Source organism: Nestor notabilis, unplaced genomic scaffold (genome assembly GCF_000696875.1).
Source record: "Nestor notabilis isolate BGI_N333 unplaced genomic scaffold, ASM69687v1 scaffold14725, whole genome shotgun sequence".
Lineage (NCBI taxonomy): Eukaryota > Metazoa > Chordata > Aves > Psittaciformes > Psittacidae > Nestor > Nestor notabilis.
In genome coordinates, this window is record NW_009930724.1 from 6,622 (window position 1) to 32,982 (window position 26,361).

General features: G+C 52.9%; 1 protein-coding gene across 1 annotated transcript in view; it reads right to left on the reverse strand.

Annotated features, from left to right (window-relative positions):
* SIK3 (SIK family kinase 3) overlaps positions 1-25,173 on the reverse strand; it is a 31,080-nt gene extending 5,907 nt beyond the window's left edge. The window contains 22 exon segments of the mRNA XM_010015552.1: positions 1-259; positions 428-451; positions 453-633; positions 636-752; positions 1,285-1,394; positions 1,906-1,991; positions 2,264-2,389; positions 2,791-2,941; positions 5,885-6,028; positions 9,556-9,626; positions 10,172-10,327; positions 10,796-10,949; positions 11,105-11,214; positions 11,307-11,384; positions 11,842-11,985; positions 12,108-12,218; positions 12,583-12,701; positions 13,475-13,598; positions 14,164-14,288; positions 18,162-18,323; positions 22,786-22,849; positions 25,063-25,173. Coding sequence (XP_010013854.1) covers positions 1-259; positions 428-451; positions 453-633; positions 636-752; positions 1,285-1,394; positions 1,906-1,991; positions 2,264-2,389; positions 2,791-2,941; positions 5,885-6,028; positions 9,556-9,626; positions 10,172-10,327; positions 10,796-10,949; positions 11,105-11,214; positions 11,307-11,384; positions 11,842-11,985; positions 12,108-12,218; positions 12,583-12,701; positions 13,475-13,598; positions 14,164-14,288; positions 18,162-18,323; positions 22,786-22,849; positions 25,063-25,104 — 2,658 coding nt within the window. The 5' untranslated portion in view covers positions 25,105-25,173.
* Between the last annotated feature and the right edge of the window lie 1,188 nt (positions 25,174-26,361).

Genomic DNA, 26,361 nt, shown 5'->3' on the forward strand with positions numbered 1-26,361 from the left:
GTGTGGAGTCGGCGGGGACAACAGTGCTTGCTGTAGTGCGGATGCGGTGTAGTGCTGCTGCTGCTGCTGATGTGCGCTCTGCGGGAAGCTGGGGTACTGGTCGAGCTGCGGGACCTTGAGAGCTTGCTGAGCCGGGGGGAACCCCACTCCTGCGGCCGGGCTGTAGCTGCCGGGGGACACGCGGGGCTGCTCGGGGTACAGGTGGGGATGTAAGTGCACCTGGTCGTAGTTGGTGGGGGGATACCTGCTCACGTTCAGGCTGCAGAGGACAGAGAGCAACCGTCACTGTCTCACCAGCAAGCATCAGGAGGCAGGGGGACAGCTTGGTCCCCCAAACCAGCGCTGGGCTGGCGAGGAAGCCACGTCCCAGCCCAAGATACCCACCCATCTCCGTCCTCCCTGCCTGGGGAAGCAGCAGCATCCCTACCTGTGCGACTCGGCGCTGTCGGCAGTGGCCGTAGGTGAGGGAGGCCATCAGGTTAGCGCGGTGCTGCATCTGCATCTGGTTGGCGCTGGGGCTCATGGGCATGCCCCGCGCATGGGAGGACATGCTCTGCCCGGCCACCAGGCTGCTGCTGACCATGTCGCCGCGCGCCTGCACTTGGACGGTGACCTGCTGAGGTTGCGCCAAAACTGCTGCTGCAGGCCCAGGCACGTCAGCCCCATGTTTGGGGGAGGGGAACAGTTACCGGACTGCGGGAAGATTGTGTTGTGGGACGGCATCCCCTGGAACTGGGACTGGGAGGCAGCACCTACGGGGAACAAAGACCCTCAGCACCTGCAGCCAGCGCGGGGCAACGCTCAGGAGCGAGTCCTGCCCCGTGCAGGAGCTGCTGCTCTCCCGGGCCATGCTGGGAGTCCCGGTAAGCGGGTGACAAGGAGTGTGACTCCCAACCGTGCCGTCACGCTGCACCAGCGCGCAAAGGTCACAGCTACAGCCCCTTCCACAGAAAGAGAAACAAAACTGAGGGCGATTTGCATAAACCCCAGAATATCAGCCCTCCCTCCCCACCCCCGGGAGCGATAAGTAAGGATCTTGTGACAAGAAACCCAAGAGCACATTCCAGCTGGCAGCTCCTCGCGAGCTCTCGATAACACCAGCCCTTGCTGCCAGATGGAGCAGCTTTTCCATCATCACAAGCTGCGCAAGGACCAGGCCATGGGGGGGGACCGAAGTCCCGGGCTCCCCCCGCACTGGTGTCCCCAGAGCTGTGATCGGCCCATATGGTTGTGCCAAGAGCCCGCCCCGAGGAGCAGATGGCTCCGTGCAGCGCCGGCGCTTACCGTGGGGCTGGAGCACGCTGCTGCTCACAGGAGGTGGGCTGCTGTTGGGTTGCCTGAAGAGATGGTTATTAGGGTGGTTCGGGGGCGGGCTGGATGGCTGAATCCGTAACCTACGCAGGGAAACAAGCACCTCACCACCACGCCTGCTCCTCATTAGGATGCCTTCCCGACTGCCAGAGCTGACGCCAAATACTGTGCTTCTTGAGTTTTAAATAAACACCACACGGCCCTCGTTGGGATCCCAAGCTCTTTCCAGCTGGGCTTCTCCTCTGGGAGCCATCCAAGTTGCCTATGCCGTGCCCATAGCAAGCATAACACAGTGGCTACACCAGAAACACAGGTCAAGGGCACTGCAGGCTTGACTCCTGACTCAGTGCAGTCAAGAGGCAGAACTATCAATGATCTGCTCAAAGCAAGTTTGTGCCTTTGACTCGTGTCCTTCTGCTTCTAAAAGTCCTTCAGACAGAATCCAGCTACAAGGACCAGGCACATTCACCAGGGAACAGGCTATGCCATTCTAACTGCATACACTTCCAGCTCAGCCCTGACTCTCCTAGGTGTGTTAGCTCACACTGAGAGTAAAATCCTCTCCCCAGAGCTTCCCTGAAGCAGTTTCTTTACCTCTGAAGCTGGTGAGTGAGCAGAGCTGGCTGGTTTTCACATGGAGCTTGCAAGGGTGGAGATGGCTGGGGTGGCCGGATGCAGTCCTGAACCAGGCACCAGAAGGAAAAGAAAGTGTTTGCAATCCACAGTGTCTCAACTAGTAAATTTAGACAACACTGACTGGTGAGTGGGACACAGCCAGATTCAAACACTCAGTCCCAGAGTGCTGCTATCGCAGCAGCTGTGCAGACACCACTGCTCGAGTGCTTCAGGCTCGCTCCTCATGACACCCAGCCAAGCAAACCACCCTCCTCTATCCCACCAGGACGTGCTGTGCCTGCAGCAACACAGGGAAACACAGCTCAGGCTCCAGTACCTGAATCTGCTGATGAAGAATCTGATGGTGCTGCTCCTGCTGGTACAACATGTGCTGCTGCTGCGTCTTCTCCAGGGTCCTCTCGTCCATGTGCCCCCCATACATCTTCTGAAGCTGCTCACACTCCTGTAATGAACCCAGTGAAGGCTGTAAGTGCCATAAAGGCGATCTCTGCAGCCTACCCCTGTGGGAAAGCCAGTAAAGAGAGCCCAATCCATTGAGCTGGATGGAATCAGGTGTGGGATAACACAGCCAGCTCAAGCCTCAACAGAAAAGAAAGGGTGCTATGCTCCCTGGAAAGGGGGGGGTGGCAGCCCCCAAGGCTCCCAGCCTGCAGTAGAACAGCACATGCATTTAGAGGACACTCAGCAGGGTTGCTGTAGATGTGCAGAGGGGCTGCAAAGCTACCACTCTGTGTCCTCGGCCATTAGTGGTGAAGGTTTCACCTTTTGCTTCCTGAAGCAGTGAGGCTGAGACAATAAAAGCCCTTGCAGAGGCTCTGTTGAGGACCCCCAGCCCTCTCTTACCTGCTGAAGCTGCTTGATGCTACTGTTATTGCCCATCTTCTCCAGGTGGGCTTTGAAAGCCTGGATGCTGGCAGCACCATCAGAGAAGCGCCGAACCGGGGAGAAGCGCTCGGTGGGGAGGTGCAGAGTATTGGAGTCCTTGTAAATAGAACTGAACACATGGGGAAGTGGGTTAGAGATGCCAGCAACTGCGAAACAGAGTGATACAGAGACACTTACACCAGCCACGCCAAGTTCTACCTGCCCACTCACCCAGAATAAACCATGGTTTAGAACAAGAAACAAAGTGCCATCATCACTGTGAAGAGGAAACAGGATTCTCAAGTATCTCCTGTGCCTGGGCAGATAAATGTGTTTTAAGGTTGGGGATGACTTGGCCACAAACCAGATTCCAGGTGGGCCTCAACTCACAGTCCATCCACTCAGATGGATCTGTCCCTCAGCTGGAAAAGGGTTACAGAAACCATTCAGCACCCTAAAAACCTAAAATTTACCTCCTCAGCAGCACTTCCTGAGCCTTCCACCTCCCCAGGACCCTGACTACATCTGACGCCTGTGGAAAACAGGAGGGGCAAACAGAGGACGGAGCCCGATGTGTTCCACAGCCTCTGAGGAGGAAGAGGGGCTGGATCCATGCTTAGAGATGCACTGAATTAAAACAGAGGGCAAGAGCCTAACTCTGCACAGGAGGGGGAATCTTTCTAACACATTAGCTGAGCTGCCACTTTGCTCGCAGCACCATCAAGTATCTGGGCACTACAGACACCTTCCCTTCACAATGAAGTTTCTTCTTCACCATCAGAGGGAGCCAGATTTTTTCCAGGAGCTTGTTTTCTCCCGAAGCTGGGGCTCCCCATCCCCAAAGTCAAGCACTAAGCTCCTGCCCGCCATTAGGCACAAGCTCTATCATCATTAACAAAGCTGTCCCTCCATACAGGGGTCACAATGTGCCTTACAACAAACAGAACCAGGTTTCTCTGCCTGCCCTAATGGTTCCTGTGCAAATGCAAGCCCTATAAACCCCAGCAAACATTACCTAATGGCCTTTGTCTGTGAGGTGGCCTCGGAGATGTGGGCTTTACAGCACCTCTGACATCCTGGCACTAATCCCCATGGAGCCTCTCTAGCAGCAACTGGTGCGGTCCTGACCCACAGTGCTGCAGGCAAGGTGCTGCTGTGGCAATGCTGAATATGGCTCTTTACCAAAGCCTGTTCCACAAAGTGAAACAGTTTCTCCCAGAGAGGCTCCCCCTTATCAGAAGGTGACCGATGCTGGACCACGTCCAGCATACTGGGTTCAGTTCTTGTCACTTGGTCTGCCTTAGCAGGACGTACTGCAGCTTCTACAGATTACACACAGCTTCCTTCCAAGGACAGAGCTGTGCCCCTGCCTTCTGATGCCATCGCATCCATTATCCTGACCCATTTGATCTCCTCTTGTACTGACAGGAAGCAGAAGCTACAGATACAATTATGCTGAGGTTCCCAAACCCATGTGGCCAAGGCAGGACAGTTGTACCGCCTTGTACTGTTGTTGTACTTCAGTTCTGCCTTCAGATACTAAGTTATCATGACCAAAACTTGGTGCTGTGCAAGAGCATGGCTTAAAATATGTGAAGTGCTAAAATAAAACCCTCCTGCCACTCAGTAACTAGGTCTAGTGATGTGATGACAAAGAGTGCTAACGGTTTCTGTGCCGTACGTGGCTGGGACACATCACGGGGCGATCTGTTTAGGCCATGGTCAGATAAAGTTTCTGTGATTTCATAGGTAAAACATGGGGCAGGCTCACAGCGTGTTATGACACCGAGGGTGGAACGAGCAGATACCACCCTGTTCATGATGCAACAGCCTTGGGATGCCAAAGCCAGGAGGTGACACCGATGTATTTACAGGGTAAGTGTGTTTTAACAGCCTTGTCAAAGATCAATCCCTGCAGTGGGAGAGGGACCCAGCTTACCTTTGGGGTTTGAAGCAATCCTGAAAGCAGGACACAGCACATTCTGGTGGTTTTGCAAGCTGCACTCCTCTTCCTATCAAGCTGTGACCCTAGAAATCTCTCCCCTCCTGCTCTTCCCATCCCCCAAACACCTCTGTGAGGGAGTAACTTCAGGGTATGGAGGTGCTTATCTTGGTTTTCCGGAGTTCCAGCGTGGCACTAGCACTGGCTCAGTCTGCTCAGAGTTCACCTGTCTCTGCTGATTACATCAGTGCTCAGCTCAGCAGGTATCTGGCTACAATAAAAAGCGCTTTGTCAAGCTTGCCAGGGTGAGCTGGCTGAAGACTGACCACGAGCACCAACCCAGCCTGGCAGGAGCCTGCTGTCTCACCAGCTCGCAGCCGGGTTGTGCTCCCAGCACAGGGCACAGCGCCGGGGCTTAGGCTCCCTCTGTGGCATTGGCATCTCCGGTCTGCTGCCGTGGCAAGGACTCTGTGCCAGGTTAACACCTCTCCCCTCACATTTGAGTATGCTCAGATCAACCTGCAGAGGTTTCCCTCTTTGCCAGGCATTGTGATTTTTCCTTCCCCCTCTCCCCAGCTTCCTTCCCTTCCCCACATCGTTCCCAACGGGGCTTCAGATCAGAAATAAAATGACTCTTGAGGAGCTTTGCAAAGAGACTTTGCAGTCAAAACACACAACTCTGGTGCAGAACAGTGAGGTTTTTCAGCTCTGGTGTAGATGACTCTTGGTGCAGTCTTTTGCCTGTATCTGCCTCCAAAAATGTTCCGTAGAAAATGTGCTATCTACTGCGACCTTGACACCTACCATTACAGCAGAGAAAGGCTTTCCTCTGGAATGAGCAGCTCATTCCCAGCCTTTATTTCATGGCACGTCACCCCCCCAGCCACAAAATAAGGACCGGGGGGAAGAGCCATCTGATGATCCCTGTCCTGCATGGCTTGGTGTGCACACGGAGCCTGCGTGGCACAGCACTCCCAGACACCCTCTGCTCTGTGGCTCTGCTCTTCGTCCCTGCTCTTCCTCCTCCTCCCTCCCTGCCAGCGGGACGTCCTCAGTGCTCCGTTCCAGACGCCCTGTGAGCAGGTTCCTGGTGCAAAGCTGCCCGAAGGAAGGGCCGGTGCCGTTACTCACCGGTGCTGGTCGGGGACCAGGTGCGGAGCCCAGGCCCGGGGTCGGAAGGACTGCTGTCCTAGCTGCCTCTGCAAGTCTGGAGGGATTTCAGCTGTAGGGTTGGTCATTGCCAGAGTGTGCCTTTTTGACCTATTTGCCAAGTATCTGCAACAAGCAGGAGCACATTTGATAAGAGACTGATGGGAGAATGCCTAAAAGAGGGAGCGTTAGATAATCCAGAGGACACGGGAAGGAAGAAGGCTGCTGCAGTGCTCGGAACCGACCCGGGAGAAGCACGCCATGGCCACACTGCCCGTGCCCATCACACCACTGGGTCCTCAGTGCTCGGGGGACAAGTGCAGTTTCAGCTGCCTGCCTTGGAAGAGAAGAGCAGCCGTTTGCTCTTCCTGGCAGGAAAGCCACGTTTCCATTGAATCATACCATCATAGAACAGCTCAAGTTGGAAGGGACCCATAAGGATCACCAAATCCAACTCCCTGCTGCTGGCAGGACTACCTAACATCCCAAGGGGAGTGCTGGTATATCCCTTTGGGAATACCCAGGTGATGACCTGCCCTCAATGTGGATTCACTCCCCTACAGCAGGTCTCTCCCAAGGCCCCACTGAGCCTCGGGGAAGGCTGCTGCATGCACGGAGCCAAGAGACGAGCCACAGATTTCCCAGAGAAGGGGCATGGAGCAGAGCTGCTGCTCCACTCACCCTTGCAGGAAGCTTCTGCACTTCAGACCTGCCCTGGGACTCACTGTGAGCAATGTCCACTTGTCACAGCAGGGGAAGGGTGCCCAACGGCCACCCCTGAGGGCTGACGGGTGGGCAGAGCCTCCGGCTGCCCAAGGCAATGAGGAAGGGCGCTGCGGTGAGGAAGGCCGGTGCTCAGCCGGTCCAAGGGCGCCATCTAGTCCCTGCTCTGCTCTCCAGGGAGTTGGGAACCACCTGGCAAAGCCAGTGGGAACCCAGGCAGGGAGAGGGGCCCTTCCTCTGGGGCACAGCCCCAGCACTGAGGCTGGGCTTTCCTCCTGCACCAGCAGCTTCAGCTAAAGCACCCTCTGCACTGCACCTAAGAGACTGCAGGACTCCCTCCAAGGACTGGGGAGCACACAGGGCAACACCAGGAGCCTCTGCTTCAGCAAGGATGTGACCAAAGGCCACAGAGCCACACACTGCCCTGAGCTGCAGTTCTGGCTGCAGGGATGCCCAGCGCAGCTGGGGCACGGGGCCAGAAGCGATAACAAGAGCATGGGACGAGCACTTCAGCAGCTCAAGGCCGGTGGATGAACCCAAGCGGGTGAATGCCCACTTGGGAACTTAACTCCTTCTGTTCTGATGAACCATCTGGTAACGGTGACAAAGATCACTTGGCCAGCACCACCAGGGATGCTAATGGCATTCTCACCTTCCCTCTTTTCCCCTGCTAAGGCTCTCTACCACTTCACCTGGTGAAGCACAGAAAAGCAGCGAGCAGTAAAGCTGTGGCCCCCTCGAAGCCTTCTCCTTGCTAGCTGCAGAAGCCACTTAAGCAGAAGAGAGCAAGTTAACAGAATGAGGAGTGCTTGGCCTTGTGGTAACTTGCCAAAGCCTGTGCCATTAGCTGTTTAAGAATCATTTGATGCAGGCGGGGAAAGTTTCCCAAAGAGCTTTACAGTTGTGGTTTGCTAAGATCATTTTATTTCAGACCTCCAGGGAACAATCCAATCATGAGCTTTAACAGCGGTTTGGGTGGAAGAAAGTTCCCCAAAGCTCAAAGGAGATGTGACTGTTCCTTGGAACACAGAGAAGATCTGCTCTGTTCTCAAGGTCAGGCTGAGAAGGGCAAAACCTGCTCACTGGAGGCTGCACACAGAGCAGTGTTCTGGGAAGCTAAATATTTGCATCTGTCCCTCATGCTAACACTATTTACCCTTCTCCTCTGATGACTACTGGTGGGTTGCAACATCAGGGGGTGGAAAGCAAGTTAACACACAACCTGGACGGGGCTTTTTCTGGGCCATCTGGTGGAAGAGGAACACGTGGTATGAAAGGGCTGAGGGCAGCACTGTCGAGAGCAGCCAAGTGACCTATGGATGGGTCCAAGGAGACTTGCCTTCCAGTGGGAGCTCAGCATTTCAGCAGCCTGCAACCTACAAAACACTGCAGGGGGAGGCTCAAAGTGTTTCCAGCTGAGCTAATGCTTTAACTTAACACTCAACTGAAATCATAGGGTTTAACATAGGAGAGGTGAAAACCTGCCCAGAATCAGATTTAGCTGGTTTGCACAGTCAGAAAGACTATCCACCATCCGAGGTGGTGCCAGTGGACATCACAGGCCCTAAAATAACAACTTTTAGTAGGCATCTAGGCAGCACATGTGTGCGCTGAGCCCGTGTGAGCACAGCACACAGCCAGGGCTCAGCAGCTGACAGGGGCTGACAGCAGCCCCCTGCCCGGAGCCACACTCCTCATCTGCTCAGTGCTGTGCCCTGGCCTCATTTCTCTCCTGGAGCTGCCTCGCAGCTGGGGCAGGACATGAGCACAGACCCTCCCAGTGTCACGGCTCACAGGATGAACAGCAGCTCATGAAGAACCAGGGTCTAAGGCTACGCAGAAGACACGAGATGTGCTCTGGGTCAACTCTAAGGTAGGGCTGGAAGCAAGTCCTTTCATGTGTACCAGGTTTGACTTCCTTGTAAGCTCAGGCAGAAGGAGGAGTCTCAGCACACACTCTGCACAGTCTGTTACTGCACACACCCGGTGTTCAAATCCCCCCTTTGCTCTGGAGCACTGGAAGGAAAGAGCTGGCAAAGGCTCTGGAGCACAGCGTCCACCCACCCCAGTACTTCTCTGCCTGCAGCCAAGCCCCAGGCTGAATCCTGCTCCCGAGTGCAGCCCCTTGAGGAACGCTACCTTGCTCGAGGTGGTGGCCTGTGCAACCTGGGGGGAGTCCAGAAACGTGCTGGGTTTGAGGTAAGCAGCAGGAGCACTCCGAAACCACACTCACCACATGTAGTGCACCAGCCGGTTAGCAGAGAGAGACTATGCAAAGCCACTAAGAAAGTGTTAGCAAGGACAAGGTTAGTGTTCTCATGGATTGGGAAAGTACAAGCATGTTCTACCCGCCTCCTAGTATCTGTTTGGAGCAAAGAGGACAGAAGTTTCCAGCCTGGTACCTAATGATCCCTTCCTTATTGGTGCAGACTATTTTAAGGCTTACTGCTAAAATCAGCAGGTACCTGTATTTCCAGCAAGCTCACTTTGTTTAAGGCATCAGAGTTGGATGTTTACTGCATGTCTTGATACAAAAGCTGCATTGCCACCCAAGGCCACAGAAGAGCTCTTCCTACCTCCATCACTCAGCAGGGAGGGGTGAATCACTGAGCACTCATTTGCAGGTTAGTGTGGATTGCATGCTGGTGCACACTAAGCAAAGGAATTTAGCAGTTTCAGAGTTTCTGGAGAACCTAATGCTCAATTAGCTCCCCACTCCTGGGGGAAGCCAGCTCTGTAAGCACCTAGCAGTGTCAGAGGAGGAACTGCCTACAGCAATCAACACCCACAGAACAAGAGGAACCTTGAGCCTTCGCTGGAATCAACACTGTTGCCTGTGAGGAGGTTGCTGTGTTTTAACTCAGCTGTGGAACACCACAGGGTGAGCCTCTTGGAGGCAGCAAGGGCAAATGTTAACAGACAGGAGTTACCTCTGCACAGCTTCCTGATCGGGCTCCCCATCGGAGCTCTCCTCATCCACGGGGGTGACAGCCGGGACAGCCTGCGGACAGGAGAGAGGCCACGGGCTGCAGAGAGCGGCCACGTGGGCCCATCCCACACCACCCCAACCAAGCTCTGACACGGGTATGTCAGCTCTGCTGCAGCACCCAGCACCAAGAACCCCTTCCAACACTCCTCCCCCAATCAGAACTGCTTGTACGAGGCTGCTGCCCTGTCGGTGCTACCAGGAAAAGTCATTGATGCACCAAGGGCCAAAGAATGCGCGTTGATGCCCAAGGTGGATGTTTTAGCTTTCTCCAGTAGAGCAGCAAAGGAGGAGAAAAGCCACCATTTGAAAAGGCTCACATTTGTCAGCTCCAGAGAGGAATGCACCTCAGCTGCTAGCTACAGCAGAGCACAGCAACTGACCCACATGGGGACAGAGCACCCCACTGCTCTGGAGTGGGGGAACCTTTGGGAGCAAACAGGCACGCTCCTGCTTCGAAGGGAGCTACAGATTGAGCCCACTGCTCCTGCCACCTCTGCCTGAAGGAGAAGGTATTTATAAGCACACCACCAATTCTCTCCTTTCCTTCTGCTACTTACTGGTGTCATAGTGACGAGGGGAGAGGGACCTCGAGGGCGTTTGAGCAGTTGCTGTGCGTGTAGCTGGATGTTGGCTCCGCCGTCTGACGCCCTGCGCCCCAGAGGGCCCATGCCATTCAGCAGCTGCAGGGTGGGGGGCTGCAGCAGGGACTGCTCCTGGCAAGCACAGACAGCACAGTCATCAACCTTCCTTCCAGCACCTGAGCCCCAGCCACACCCCCAGCCACTGGCAGGGGAGGAGACAAGCCTTCTGGGCTTCAGGAGAGATGAAGGAACATCAACATCTCAGCACTGACATGGGGTGGAGAGAGACCACATCAGTGGGAAAGTGGTGTTTAACTCCCCATTTCCCTGCCCTCCTCTGTAGCTGCCAGGCAGGTTGCAACGTGCAGCCCCAAAGCCAGGCAGCACTGTCCTATTTCTCCCCAGCCCAGTAATTCATTTCATACTGCAGTGCTCTTTCATTCTTCAGCTTTTTAAGGAACCAACTAGAATCACACCTAAAGACACAGCAAGAAGGTACATTTTGAAGCTTATGTAGTCCAAGAAACTGGCAAATGGAGCAAGTCTGAGCAGAGCAGACCCCCCCCCCCATGCTGTTGGGGCACATGCAGGGGTCAGTACCTTGTACTCCAGCTGCCCCGTGGGCTGCAGGTTCTGCCGAGGCAGCACATTGTGCATGAAGTTCACATTGGGGGTCACCTGCAGGAACGGAGCCTGAGGAGTGACACGGGGGAAGCCAGGCAGGAGCTTCTGCAGATCCTCCATGACCTCCGTCCTGCGCAACCACAGTTACAGAGGGGAATTAGCAGTGATGTGATGAGGACCAGCCACGGGCCCAGCACGATCTGCTTCCCTTCACAAAAAGGCTTCTTACAGCTCTCAGAAGGGTTCCCTTGACCCTCCATCAAGGAGGTAGTGGCTGATACTAACCGTGGGTCAGCTACTCCAACTGTGTGCCTTCTCATGGAGAGGTAGCGGACCAGAGCTTCAGGTGATGGCTCTTCTCCTTCATCACTGTCCAAGTTCATTGTTCCATCGGTCTGGGCAGGCAAAACATTACAATGATGAAATACAACGTGAGGATCAAGCCAGGGGACAAGAACTTGCAGGGGTCATCAAGGGTGTACCTCACCTCCACAATCTGGTTTTCCGGGTTGATGAGCTGGACCTGGGGCACGTTGATGCTCATGGTATTGCCTGTCTGTTCTGTCTGCTGGGCAGAGATCAAAGTCAGAAGACATGAAGCATCTTATACACCCCCATTACAAGCACTGCCGGATTGGCACCAGTGCACTTGGGAACAGGGAGGTTAGCCTGGAGCCAGGGAAGTCTCTTTATTCTTGATTCTCAAGGGGTTGCCAGCAGCACAAATTGAGGAAGCAGATGGCACAGAAGTCCTGGTCTGCAGCCTCTAGCTCCTAACCAGCAACCCTCTCCTTGCCTTCTCTTCTGTCCCCAAGAGTCTGAAGGGTTCATTAAGCCCACATCCAGTGAACAAACTGTTAAGCACAGGATTATGGCACCCTGACTACACACCACATGCTCAGACAAGGGACCTTTTGATGCTCCTGCCAGTTCGAGAACACCCAGAAGCGAGTCTGGGTTTAGCAGGGGAGGGACCAGCTGGCCTTCCAGGGCTGGCAGAACAGCACACGAGAGGGAGCTACCTGGATGTTAGCAGAGGTGGGGAAGGTCATGGTTCGTGGTATACTGGGAGATGCTGCAATGCGCAGGTTCTTGTGCCTCTTCAGCCGGTCGCAGAGCAGGCTGTAGATTGCACTGTAGTGATCATAAGCATCGGCTCTTAAAGACTGCAAGAGGAAAGGGAGAAAGTGCTCAGTTCCTTGTGTCAAGCAACACACTAAAGCTCAGCTGCCAGAGGTGATGAGCAGCAAACCCGGCCATTGATGTGCCACAGAGGCACGTGCCGTACCTGAATGGTGCGCTCCTTGTCCAGCCCCATGTCTGCCATTGCCAGCAACACGTCCTCGTTCAGCGGCTCCATCTGCCTCTCGGTCTTCAGGTGCTGACACTCTGCTATCAGCTGCAAGAGCACAGACACAGCTCAGCTCTGACAGTCCCAAAGGCACACTGATGAGTCACGGCGCTCTGAAAACCAAGACACCAGGCTCCGGCAGCAAGCTGGCACGAGCTCTGAAGGCTGATGGCACACCAGCTCCAAATCCAGTGCCTTAGGCTCTCAGCACCAAGGCAGAGGTACAGAAATACATGCAGATGAGAAGCAATGTGGAAAGCAAGACCAGGAGACAGAGAAAGCGGAAGGGCAGCACACCAGCACTTGGAATGGGAGCTGAGCAGCTGAAATGAACCCCGCAGCACTGTGTGCCCGGAGCCCACGGCAGCCCGGCAGGCACCGAGCACACCCCGCTCGCACCCCAGCTCCTCACCCTGTCAAACTCGGCGTCAGCCTCCCCAAGCTTCATCCACTTGTGTTTGCAGATCTGCTCCATGGAGAGCCTCTTGCTCGGGTCCAGGACCAGCATGTGCCGGATCAGATGTTCACATTCTGCAAGGGAAGAGAGGCCGGTGACCGCAGGGGGGGACACAAGGGCCAACCTGCCTTTATCTTTCATGTGTGCTGTCACCATGGGGGACTGCTGAGGCTCTCCCCACTTTGGGCTGGGACCTAAACTTGCTTTAAAAGCACTACGTGTTTCAGGAAGCATTTTCTGCAGGAAGAGAACCTCTTCCCCAAGTAATGCGGCAGGAAAGGGAGCTTTCAGCTGGGAAGCTCCACGCAGCCCATGTGAAATCATTCCTTAACCTGACAGCAGGCAACCAAGAACCAACATATGACTCGTTCTTAAGTGGAGTTGGTTTTCTCTGAGAATTAATCACACTTTTGAAAACCAAGATTTGTTACTAAAGCATTTGCAGGAACAGGACATAGACATTTGTCTCTAATGGGGCTATTGCTGGAAATTCACGTGCCATAATGCTGTAAAAAGCTTCTTGTATAGTGAAAGCCTCTACATTCCTCAGTCATTATTCCACTTTTAGCTTTCACATTTCCCAGACTTCAGGAGGAGTGTATCTCTGCTAACATTTTGCTGCAGTTTGCCCAGTTACATACATGAAAGCTGAGATTTTAAGTATGAGTATGTTGGTTTCCAAATTCTAGCTTCAGACCCCGTTTTAGCTTATGTTCCAAACCACCATCCATCCAACAGACACACTTCCTGGCAGCCCACTTGCCTGGCACATGAACCAAGTGCTATACTGTAACTCCAGTGCTGAAGGAAGGTGTGATCAGAGGCGACCAGCACGGGCAGCCCTTACCTGTGGACATGAAGAAGGGGATGCGGAACTTGCCGCTGAGCACCCTGGCCCGCAGGTTCTGCAGCGTGCTCCCGTCGAAGGGCAGAGCACCACACACCAGCACGTACAGCACCACGCCGAGGCTCTGCACCCAGGCCACGGCAGCAGCAGCAGGGAGAGACCAGGACACAGTGGTTAGTCGTGGGGGATGGGGTGCAAGAGACAGTAAAGTGATAGTAAAGAAACTCTCGTTGGCACGGCCCCTGTTAGCACCTCAGTGGGAAAGGCTGGGCTCGCAGGCAAAGCAGAGCTGGGGCCACAGAGACCATCCTGAGCCCCTGCACTAAGATGCTCTCTGCAAACCCCTCCCGCAGCAGAACTGGGGGCTTCCTTGTCCAGCTCTGCCAGATGAAGCCCTCCCGCAGGAAGTGCTCTGCCATTCACAGCACTGAAGTGAACCATATTCTTGGGAAACTCGATTAAAATGCATTTCTGGGCAACGAGTATTTTTGGCATCATGTCTCTCAATAAAGAGAACGTGTGACATAACAGCCAGAATAGAAAGATAGAGCCAGTTTTATAAAGCATTTCTTTAAAAAACATTATTTTTTGCCACATCAGGGGCTTCTCTCTGAGACACGTACTAAATAGGAAGGAAAGGCAAAAAAACAGAGTGAAAATCAGATCAAGCTAAGAGGTGCATCACATACCCAAATGTCAACCTTCGGCCCGTCGTACTCCTTGCCTTCAAAGAGCTCTGGAGCAGCATAGGGGGGGCTCCCACACCAGGTTTTAAGCAGCTGGCCAGGGGTGAAGATGTTGCTGAACCCAAAATCTGAAAGGACAAAGAGAACCGATTAGAGGAAGATGACCCACTCCAACTGTCCTCATGAAAGGGTGTTTCAGTCGCTTGCTGGGCCTAAAGTCACCTTCAATCCTGCAACAGAGACCTGATACAGCAGAGAAACGGGAGTGCAGAAGAGGCAAGAAGAGCAAGAACAACACTGAAACCACCTGGACAGCGCAACTGCTCTTTGTACCGAGCCAAAAGATGACCAAGTGTTAAGAGTGGCACTTCAGACTGTACACACCATGTCAACAACCTGCTGCACAATACACACTGAAACCATCCTGCTTCTGCTCAGCTATTTAATACCCAGCCTTCAGCTTCACAACTGCCTTAGGGCCAGGGCAGCGCCAGCAAGGACAGAACGTGGACAAAGGGAAAACAAAGCAGCAACTTTGATTTTCCAGAAAGCACCACACGAGATGGAAACTGTGGTTACAGTGGGCAGCTCTACAGAGCAAGTCACATCACCCACCAACAGCAAAGTAGCAAATCCTGAAAGAGATTTTCCTTAAAAGAAGACAAACCTCACTCAGTCCCTTGCTTTTTCACCTCAACTGACTAGTAAAAGCAAGTGGGCAGTCAGAGAGGGGTCTCCCTGCCCTGTGACCAGGATGCCTTTAGAAGCAAGTGCCTACAGGTTATGTGCAACCAGCCCATGTGTGTGCCAGAAGCGTGCCAGCAGGAGGGCGGTGACATTAACACACACAGACGTTTGCCATGGTATTTGTACCAGCAGCAGCCCCTCGCTGCAGGATTCCACGAGGAATGCTGGAAAACAGGGGCCACAAATACTCACTTGGCAAATTCTGAGTGGTTAAACCAAAAGGCATTGTGGCAAAAACACACAGTGCAGCTGCAGCAAGTAGAAATCTCTTATAAAGAGCTTAATTTTGACTCCCTCAGTGGTCAGAGCTGCAGGGACCCGGGGTAACACGCAGCTGAGTGCCAGCCTGTCAGTGAAACACAAGATCCCAGTGCCGTGCAAGGAGGTCTGGACTGAGAATGTATCTTCAGATTAACACAGATACATCTTGAAGATTCATCTTCAGTTTTAGCTGCTTATTTCTCCTCAGTGCCTTTCATCCATGCTCTACAAGGTAAGGGCTGTGGCATGCATTCTTGAGCCATTGAGAAAGGTTTGTTCTCCTAAATCCCCCAGGAGGCATGGAAACTCCACCGGCACCCCACGGACAACACAGTAACCGCACTGCATTCCTCCCAGGATGTTCCATGACCTACTTTCAGGTGACCCTCCTCTCCTCCTCCTTCAGGCAGCTCCTGCAGAGCCCAGCAGAGCCCCCAGCCCAGCCCAGCTCCTGCCAGCGTGTTCCTGGTGGGAACAGCAGGCTTGCGGAGAGCCTCCAAAAACATATGGGGCAGAGGGCGTGCAAATCCCCAGGGAGCAACCAGGCCTCATTCCACAAGCAGATGCAGGTGGAAAATGGCATTTTTGAGGAGCAAGGTGAAAGTCACCTTGGTATAGGAAAGCATTTAAAAGAGCAGCTACAGAAGCAGACCCAGCCCCTCATGTTTCCATAGAGGGGAGCTGCAGGGAGCTGGCTCCAGCATCTGCACCATGGGCACTTCATCCTGGGAAGGTTGCAGCCTCTTGCAAACCAATGCACAGCAATGCATAGATGACATTCCTCTGCAGCCATAGCCCAGGAAGGCCTGGGTGTTTAGCAATCATCTCAACTCCTGGCTGAACTCTCTGCCTGGGAACACAAGTGATCCCACTGCCAGAAGCAATTGACTCAGCCTCTGAGAAGGTACACTGGAGAAAAGGCATTCATGGGAAAAATGAGCACGAGGGCAACAGCACTTCTGTCTCCTGTTTATGGAAAACTGATGTAGTTGCAATCAAACACCCCAAACTCCAGAAGTCCCCTCGCAGTCAGTGCTGAGTGAGAACAGCAGCGCTGGTCCGCTCCAAGACTGCTGCACCGGCCTGAAGTTACTAACACTGAGTAAGGGATGTGAAGCTGCAAATAGAGGTCGGCAGTAGCTGCAGAAAACCTGCACTGGTGGGAGCCTGAACTGGAGTTACACACCCCATCAAAGGCTGTGCACAGAGGTACGGGGGGCAGCACAAAGCTGCAGTCCCAGCCTCAGCTGATGACACCCTGCCTCGCATCACCCCTCAGGGTACCAGTGTTGCTGCAGAGCTACCAAGAGGAGCCTTCAGAGGACACTCAAGGTGTGTCTATAGCTTCCATCAGCTGAACATTAACCACACGGCTGAGGGGTGTGAGTCAGAACCTGTCAGCAGGTTTGGCAGTCCAGGGCTTGGTGCGTTTCTGCCCTGTTTATTCTGAGAGAGATCAGTTGCCATCACTTCTTTTTTCTGCTCTCAAAACAATGCAAGAGCTGGTGTCAAGTTGTAACTGATGAGTTAAGAGGGACAAAACTTGGTACTCGGAAAATCCTACACATCAATCAGCTTTTCCAGGCTACTTTTCAACTCACTACGACACCTTCTTGCCAAGTAAAACACTGCCACCACCAGGGTGGGAGCGATCTTCCAGAGTCCGTTCCGGGAGCAGAGATTTGGAAGGAAACCAGTTTCCAGCTCCCTTAGCTATAAACCCCGAAGTTTCCACCCATTCAGAGCCTGTCAGTGTGCTCCCGTGGGCACTTGTGCAGGAAATCCAGCCTCCACCTGGGTTAGCTTTTAACTTCTGTTTGCTGGCTCCCTGCACACGGGTTAGATTTTACCCCGTGAACACAAGATGGCCTCAAATCATTAGTGCATCTGTTTGCACAAAACACATGCCACAAAGTGCTTCGTCAGCAACAGTGTCTCTTGCTCATCTTCTGCTCGCAGAGCAGCAACGAGCAGGTTTCCATCCTCGTGCCAAGGAGGACATGGTTCACACCATTAAGCGTCCAGAGGAAGTGTCAGAGTCCTTCACTTCCTTCCCCATTCCCTCCTCACAAAGCAAGGATGAGAGAAACCCAGGAAAGTACTGACCATTTTACTCCAAACCAAGTGTTCAGCTCCCATCTAACACCTACAGATGGTACAGAAGAGAAAGTAACAGAATGAACAGGACTGTTTCTTCTCTCCACCATGGCACCAAGCTGGATGAGTATTCCCCAGATCCCACTATTAAAACTGCTCCAAGACTGAGTTCTGTATCTCTAAGCACTTTTCGTTTCCCCCTAAATCAAGTTGCAAACCCTCCGGACAGGAGGATCACAGACATGCAGGGCTGTGTCTGTGTCAGCTGAGAAGCTGCCCAAGGTGCAAGCTCCTGGTAAGGGCACTTACTAGTGAATAACCCGAGTGCCCAGCGAACACTGGGAGCAGAGTGCAGGGGCTTATCTACCAACTTCACCTGCTCCCCCTGCACGAGCAGAGCACCCACAGCACCGGGGCTGCTCTCTTGCTGACGAACAGCACCGTGTCACGAGCCCCAGAGTGCCATTTCCCCTTCACTGCTCTGCCATGAACGCTGTCAGCCCTGCTTTGCCATTCTTTATCTCTCACCCAGCCTGACCTGCTTCAGAGAAGTCCTGAACCGGCAGCAGGACTCAAAACAAGGTCAATGGTTTAGTATTAGTCTCGCCCATTACGCAGTGTATTGGAACGCCACAGTATCTGTAGCTGCATATGTGCCTATGAAGCCAAAGCTGCTTTTTTTCCTCCTTCTATTTTGCACTACTTGAAGGGAGATATAAATCTCCTGGCTACAGCCTGGCAGTTCCAGCTCTGGGCAGCAGGCCACACAGAAATCCAAAGCTTCCTTTAGCTGCACTGCGTTTCCTTCGTTGTGAATACCTGGAAGCAGCCAATGCCTACATTTATTAACTTCTGAGAGCAGCTGCCTTCCTCCCACACCACCAGGCTGAGCTCACCTGCTATTTTGATGTTGAGGTTCGCATCCAGGAGCAGGTTTTCTGCCTTCAGATCTCTGTGGACAATATTGCGACAGTGACAGAAGTTGACAGCGGCAACTATCTGCTTGAACTTTCTCCGGGCTTCCTTCTCCGCCATGCGGCCGTGGGCCACCAAGTGATCTGCAAGGGATGGAGTGAGGAACAAAGTGGTTATTCACACAGGGGCTCCTCACACGCCTGTGGTGGGCAGCACACAGCAGGGAAATGGGGAACAACGCGGGCACCAGCCTCTTTTCCAGGCTCCAGCAGCGGATGGGGCACTGCTGGAGCTATATGGGGAGGATCCAGCATGCCACTGCCATGGCTGTGCCCAAGGGAAAGGCTTTACAATGATAAACCTTCCTCTGTATTTGTGCTTGGGATTGCCCCAACGCAGGGGCAGGACCTTGCACTTGGCCTTGTTGAACACGGACAAGCCTCCCATTCATTTCAGCCTGTGAACTGCCCTGAACTGGAGGGCTCGATAAGAGGTATCTTGAAAACAACAAAAGCCCACGGCCTGTGAAGGTTTCTCCTCGGGAGCTGGTGTTTTCCCAGTGCCCCATTAATCCAATACCTGTGACATAACTGCCTGACAGTAAATACTAATTACTGAGCTCCATCAGAGCAGCTCTGCCGGCTCCGGAGCCACAGCAGCCTCCTCCTCACGGCTCCCTGCTCGTGTTGTGCAACAGAGTGAAGCTGGTTTTCAAAGAACTTGTCAATTCGGTTTTCTTCATCAGATACACTCCTTCCATAAGCAAATCTGAAGCAGGGCCAGGGGAGGAAATCCATCACCAATCCCAACGTGACCCTCAATTCACCTGCTAGGAAAAGCAACACTTACTCTCTCAAACAGCCCTGTCATATTTCATCAAGTCAGTCGCAGGGTCATAAATTTCCTAGTCTATGGAGCTGGGAGGCTGATGAGCAGAGCGAAGCAAGGGCCTGCTCCACTTTAACCATTGCCACCCATCAACAGACACAGCTCAGCTCCTAAAGTCAGGGGCATTCACACTGTTTATTGCTCTTGAATTCGGTAGCACAGCCTGCCGATACAGTGGAGTGCAAGGCTCCAACCTCCCGACATTCCTCAAAGTATTCCTGAGGTTCTCCTGCAGGTAAGAAACCAAATCCACTACTGCAGCAGGAGTCTTCTAGAGGGCTCTCCAAGGGTGGTTTTGCCCAAGCCGGGGTCAGTGGCCCACAGACAGAGACGTTCAGGTGTCCTTGTTCCGAGCCAGCCCAGCTTTGGCTGCACATAACATCTGCTTAGGTTCGGCATCAAATCCCACTTTTCCCAAAGAGAAGCGAGTGGAGCCTGTCCCCAGGCTCTGCATGCAGGCACAGCACTCACAGACCGCTGACATTTCTGCCCAAGCTCCAGAGGAAGGACAGAAACAATGAAGCTACAGAATACTTCACATACCACCAAGGGCAACTGTATGCCAAAATTAACCATTGCGAGCTTAGCCTGCAGAAACCTCTCGTGCAGCAGGGGTTACAGAGATGAGCCTCGTGCTCAGCTGGGAGCCAGCACACTGATCCAGAGCACAGCCTGGCTGTTCTCTGGACTTCTGGAGCACCTGATGCTGCTCTCTGCATTGAAGAGCCCCAGTAATATCCCACACTAGGGAAGCAGCACCTTCTGGTCAAGCAACAGGGCTGACACGCAAGTTTCCACTCTGTGCCCCTGGACAGACTCCTCGTGCTTTCAAGATGTTTTCTGTCTGGAAAGCAAACGCTGCCAAAGCTTCACATCTCCTCCTTGTGGTGGATTAAGTCACATTTCCAGTATACTTGGTGACCCTGTGATCCCAGAAGCAGTCTGACCTTGCAGAGACCGGTACCACGTTGTTGAACGCGTCTGTCCGGAGAGCTGAGGACAAGCAGTGGAGATGGGGCAGAGGCATGATCAGGCTCAGCACATTACCCAGATGACAGGGCTGAGCTTTCCGAGCCCTTTTGTCAATCAAGCAAGTACCCACGTTCTGGTGAGGACTGCACATTATTTACAGAATCCATAGTAAACAGCGGAAATCAAACCAGACTTTCAGACTATGTTCTGTTTGACCTCCCAAGAAGGACACTCGAGCGACCTGGAACAAAGAGCACCCTCTGTTTAAAAGGAGCCATCCATTTGTTGGTAATGTCAAACCAGCGGCTCAACCGCACGCAAAACATGCACAGGGACAGAAATAACAATTTACATTTTGGTGCTTAAGCCCCCAGCAAAAGCCAGGCTCCTCCTGGTCCCACGCACCCTCCGCCAGGCAAACAGTGAGTTACCACAGTGCTTCCAGGAACAGGAGTCCAAGACACTCCGTGGCTCTGCTCAGCCACCGAAGGAGCTCTCAGCCCCTTACTGGCAGTTCAGATACACAGGTTGCAAAGCTCTCCCAGGTGACAACCCAGAGCTCGACCACTGAGACAGACAAGCCTCCAGCCAGACCGAAACCAAGGCTGTTCAGAGAAAGTACGATTCCTTAAACTACAAATGCCAACCTGTGTTACTGCCTGTGGAATACTGACAGCTGAATGGTACAGTTTAAGCCCTTGGAAGTTTTTACAGCACCAAGAGAAACAACTCAGATTTGCTTCGAACAAAAACTCACAGCTTGGGAAAGGACGACTGTAACTCAGGTGATAGGAGTGCCCAGCCTCACACCACATCCAGAAAGTGGTTGTCAGCCCCTGCCCCTTGTGCAGCCCAGCTTTAGGACCTCGGTCATGCAGATGTTAGGAGGTAACTAAGAAAAAATTGCTGAAAGACTCTGCACAAGCACATGTAACAGAGAGGGTTCCCCACTCACAGCTGCTCAGAGAAGCCTGTGCTGCGCCAGACCTTCTCTCCACAACATGAGGACGTGAGATTCTTCAGCACAGGAGATGCTAATGACTGCGAGGAAACCTTCCCGAAACGGGTTGCTGCTTCCTCCCTCTAAATTGCTTCCGCTGGTAGAACAAAGTCCTAATGGCTCCTCAGGAAACCCTGATTACAAAAAGCTGAGACTTCAGTTTCCCCCTCTCGGCTCAAACCACAGCGCCTGAACCCGGCCAGTGGGGGCTTTGGTCTGGAAAAGCCTCTCTGCTGGTACAGAGCTGGCTGCTCCCAGCTCCCCACAGGACAAATGCTGGGCAGTGTAATGGAAATTAGCCATGCTAATGAGCTGAATTTACTCCGGCATGAAGCAGTGCAGAAAGCAATTAGATTTGCACTTCGGCTCATGGAGAAGGCTATTTTTGTAAGCAAGAGAATTCATTCCAAGTTTGTATATGAGCTTGCACATAGTTCTGCATTTAAAAAAAGATGAGCCCATTGCTGCCAAATGCAACAGAAGAGGGAGAAAGTAAGAAGTGATTTATGCTCTCCTGTGGTGATCTGCACACAAGAGAGCTCTAGGGCACATTCAAGTGACTTTGCTGCACAAGGCAAGAGGAGCCTCACAAGCCTCTGGAGCTGCTGCGTGTCCCACACCATGATCCATGTTCGAGGAGACAACTGGGAGGCTCAGCTGGAGGAAGTCAGGTTTCCACAAGGCCATCCACGACATCAGCTGCCACTTGCTTCTTCCTTCAGCTGTCACCTTCTCAGAGAGGAAGCCCAAAGGGGATGGACGATGTTAGGAAGAAGCCACAGCAACCATCTACAGAGGTACTGAGGAACTGGAAAACAGCTCAAGTTGTCTTTTCCTTAATTTGGGGCTTCTCTTGCTTCACTAAGAGCTTCACCTTTTACTACAAGGCAGCCTCTCTTGCAGCAAAGTGAGCTCCTGACATTGAAAGTCAATCTTCTGCAGTGGCTCAAGAGGACAAGGAGGAGAGCAGCGCCATTTAGCTGACAGGCTGTATGTGACAGTCCTCCCAAGGACACTGTCTGGAAGCAGACTGAAGCCAGCTCCAGCCAAGCACAAAGGATTTCCCCCTTTCCTGCATCTCACACGGGCTAAGCTAGTACAGATCCCAGTGTGTACCTGTATTTCCATCTCTACAGGTTTTCATACTGGTCATGGCAATAAAACAAGCAAATGAAGGAATCAGCCACTAGTTCTTGCACTTGTGCTGCACTCATAGTCTTTTCCTGTAAAGAACAGCTTCTGTAGTCAAGAAAGCTCAGCCAAAACATTGTTAGCAGACAATGGAGTTGAAAATGGATGTAACTAATGCAGGCTAAGATAACATCAGGTATCCAGAAGATAAAAACATGCATGGCTCTGAGAACAGAACACTGCAGAGCCACAGGACTGCCTGTTTCTTTGAAAGCCATTAACAAACACTGACGTTTCCGCTGTTGTCAACAAGCTTCATACAACTTGCTGGAACCAAGCGTTCAGCAACGCTTTCAAACCCAACCAGGTGACTATTCCCAACATCTTTAATCCCAGAGTCAGCATCGAAGCAGAGCACCACCTGCCAATGAAACCCAAACAAGCAGCAGAGGTAATGGAAGGGATCATGTCTTTCTTTACTCCTCTCAGCAATGGAAAGTTTTCAGGCTGAAGGGCATCTCTCAGCTGCAGTAACAGAGCGTGGCAGCTATTTTCAGTTTACTGGAGTTGACCAAGTGCATTATCTGATTAAAGAATGTAGTAAATGTACTTACCAAATATTTCCCCTCCACTGGCATACTCGGTCACTAGATAAATCATCCGCTCCGTCTCCATGACCTGGGCACAAGGACAGACAAGGGACATGTTAAGGACACTGCCCTCTGCAAAAAGAAGTGCAGCTAAATAAGAATTGACCCTTTCTATACCACGTGTGACTGCTTTCATTGAGTCAGGACTATTACTCTCCTCTGCCTTAGAGCTGTGCCAAGGAACAGGCGGGAGCTGGGGCATGTAAGAATCAAACGGCAGGTTCTAAACAGCGACGCTGTAACTAAGCACACTTCACCTGCGCCTTCCTCCTCTTGTCTTTGCCCCTCCTTTAGTGTTTGCTCCCCTGGGAGACTTTTCAGGGCAGCCACAAGGGAACCACTTCACCTTCCCAATTACCCAGGCCACTGCAGGCACTAAAACCACCAACAATTTTGCCAAAGGGGGAACACTCACTGACTCGAGAAGTGACTTTGGAATGAGCCAAGCCCCGTGAGACATGAGGCAGAGCAGAGGCTTTGCTTCAGGAGCCCGTGTGTTTCAGCCAGGTACCACCCCGCTTTAACACACATCTGTAGGAGCCTGACAGGGAAGTGGGGCTGCAGCAGCCCAGCGGGCCAAGGCCTCCAGTTTATTCCTGAGCTGGTGATCCAGAGCCTTTCACGGCGAGTTTAAAAGTGCCATTTATTCCAGATTCCCAATGGAAAGCTGTGAAAGGCTCCGAATCACCAGCTCCAGGGTTTAGTAGTTTGTTACCTAAAAATCAGTGCCACTGGAAGCCCCAGGAAGATCAGCCAGGTGGAACACCAGTGGGTACTCTTCCCTCACTTTAGCAAAGCCAAGCCACAAGTGTCATCTGCTCAGTGTCACCTCAAAAACTATACATGGAATAAAATAGGCTGGAAAAAGGGTTTATTTGTAAGAAACAAGAACAAGCATTCAGGAGTCTGTTTGCAAAGCAGCATTCCCCAAGTACCCTCAAAACGCTGCAGTTCTGCAGTGCCTGCTGGAAGCATCTCACACTCTGTGGTTTGGCCTGAAGAGCTAAACATTAACCTCTGTCACTTCTACTTGGCTTTAACTCCTTGGAGTCCAGCTAAGTGCTCACATCCATCAGGCAGAGATAAGAAGTACACTGGGCTTAACAGACAAGAGGTGGTTCTAGGGAATGGCACCTTCTACTGAGGGCGCCCACGACTTCTCCTTTCAAAAGCACACCCGAAATCACCTCACGTAAGGCAGTAACTGCAACATGCTTCCCCCAGGATCCAAGCTCTTTGCACTCCAACGCCTGACAGCCAGCCAGGCAGCCACAGACAGGAGAGCACCTGCCCAGAGAGCAGCCGAATTCCCAGCCACAGCCTGGATGGGAGCTCCCTCCTCTCCCAGAGCAGCCGGTGAGTGCGAGCCCACCGGCAAGCACAGCACAGGGGCAGGGCCATGGCCAGCTCTGGCAGGACGCTGGGAAGGGGCCTCCATCCCACAGCTTCCAGACTGGGACTGGAAGTAACAGAGGAGAGCACACAGCTTTTGAGCACTCTCTGGTTCTAGGTCCCTGCTTGAGCCCTTGTATCAGAAAGGTCCAGCGAGGGAGTCTTTCATCTGGCCACCAGCTTCCAAAGCAGCATTAAATGTTTCACCAAGGGGGTGGCCTCCTTAATCCCTCTGCTCCCACCACTCTGGTGCTGTCTGCATGTCTCTGGCCTGTTCCAACCTCCCCGCTGCTCTATTTGAGCGTGCACTCGGAGGGGCACCACAAACACGTGCGTAAGAGGCAGCACACGTGGGTTGTGCCTCTGGTGGTTGGGTTTGGAGACCACTGCAGAACAAGTCTGCAAACAATCCCCCAAAGTGTCTCTGCCACTATTGATCACCTTTCCAGGAAAACAGGGAGCGATCAGTAAGTCCTTGGGCCACTGGGTGAACGGTCAGAGAGAGGAGAGCAGGGGAGCTCTGGCCTCATCCTGCTGGTGGGTGAGACTTACTCTCTCCCTTATGCTGACAAGGGGAGCCCGCATCCGGTTTCGACTGGGAAGCTGAAAAGCACACAACAGCCATAAACAAATGGCAAGAGCCCAGCCTGCAGAGGAAGCAGCATCTCCCAGAAAGGGGAGGATCAGCCACACTTTCCCGTTGCTCCCTTAATCAAAGTACTCAGAGACCTTGGAAACATAAAGGACTTTCCCAGTATTTCAGGCAGGAGAAACAGAGGGATATCCCTAGAGAAAGCACTACTACACAGTGTAAAGGGGCAGAAAACACACTGCGGAGGGTGCTCCTACCTGGTATAACCTGATGATATGTGGGTGGCAAAGCATCTTCATGATCTGAACTTCTCTAAATATCTTCTTCAGGTTCTCTTCATCCAGCTGTGTCTTATCAATTATCTTGATAGCGACCTAGCACAAGGGGAGAGCAGGAGAGAGGTTACTGACCTGTTTTCAAAAGCAGGCCCTGCACGTCAGACCTGCTGTGCTGAACAGAATACACAGTCCCTGCCTCAGAAAGGCTCCGAGCAGCCTCCCAGAGCCCAGCACCTTGTCATGAGGACGGCAGGAAGCAGCTTTGCTTCCTGCCTCTCTGGGTATTTTACCTACAGAGGGCACCCCTTTGAGAGCAGGGTGCAGAAGGGATTTTGGGCTCTTGCCTGTTACCACAGCACACCATGTTCATGGGGTACCCAACACTGTGCTGAAAAGCAGGTTGTTCCTGAGCTCTTGGGTACACTTCAAGCCCAGACATTTGTGTTTGCTCCAAGGAACCTGGTTCCTAGATCTCATCACCCAGCTTCACTCTGTGGCCTCACCATTGCCAGGTTTACTCACTGCTGCCCGAGCACCAGCCCAAGAGCTGCACTGCTGTGGCACAGGAGCAGGGATGGAAGTGGGGGAGTTCAGGTTTCTAACAATTGAGGTATTTATTTATCTATTGTAAACCAGAAGTGCTCTGTAACACCACACTAACCTACTTTAAACAAGTCTAAGTGCTTCCAGTCAGCTGCTCTCCAGCACTGGAGACTTCCTTGCTTCTCTTCCCTCTGCCTTCCCTGAGCATCCTTCCCCGAGCATCCTTCCCCAGCACTGGCAGCTCCCAGCTCTTTGGGGCACGGACAGGGAAACCACCCGACTCCAAACGGGGAGAGACACCTCTGTGCTGGTGATGCACAACCCGAGGGATGTGACCAGGAGCCCCAAGCCCAGTTGCAGAAGTGCCTCGCTCTGAACAGCCTCTGGTGTGCACCAGGGACATGGACAAGCGCTCTGCGCGCAGCAGTGTGCCATGGCCACCAGCAAAACACGCTGTGGCACCCGATCCAAAACACTTCTCCTCCTCCTCCAGGGCCAAACCCGTAAGTGATGCTCCAACAGGCACGGTGCCACTCGGAGACAAACACACAAAGGGATCATCAGGGTCTTTAAGGGAACAATCTGAAGCACGTGAAAATTAAGCTTCATTTTGTACGTGGAAGCCCTTGCCAGGGGAATAGCTGCCCCGCGCAAGCACAGCGCAGCACAGCCCCAGCAAGGCTCCGAGCACAATAAGCTGTTTCTTTCCTTTGAAACCTCTAATTCAGAGCGCAG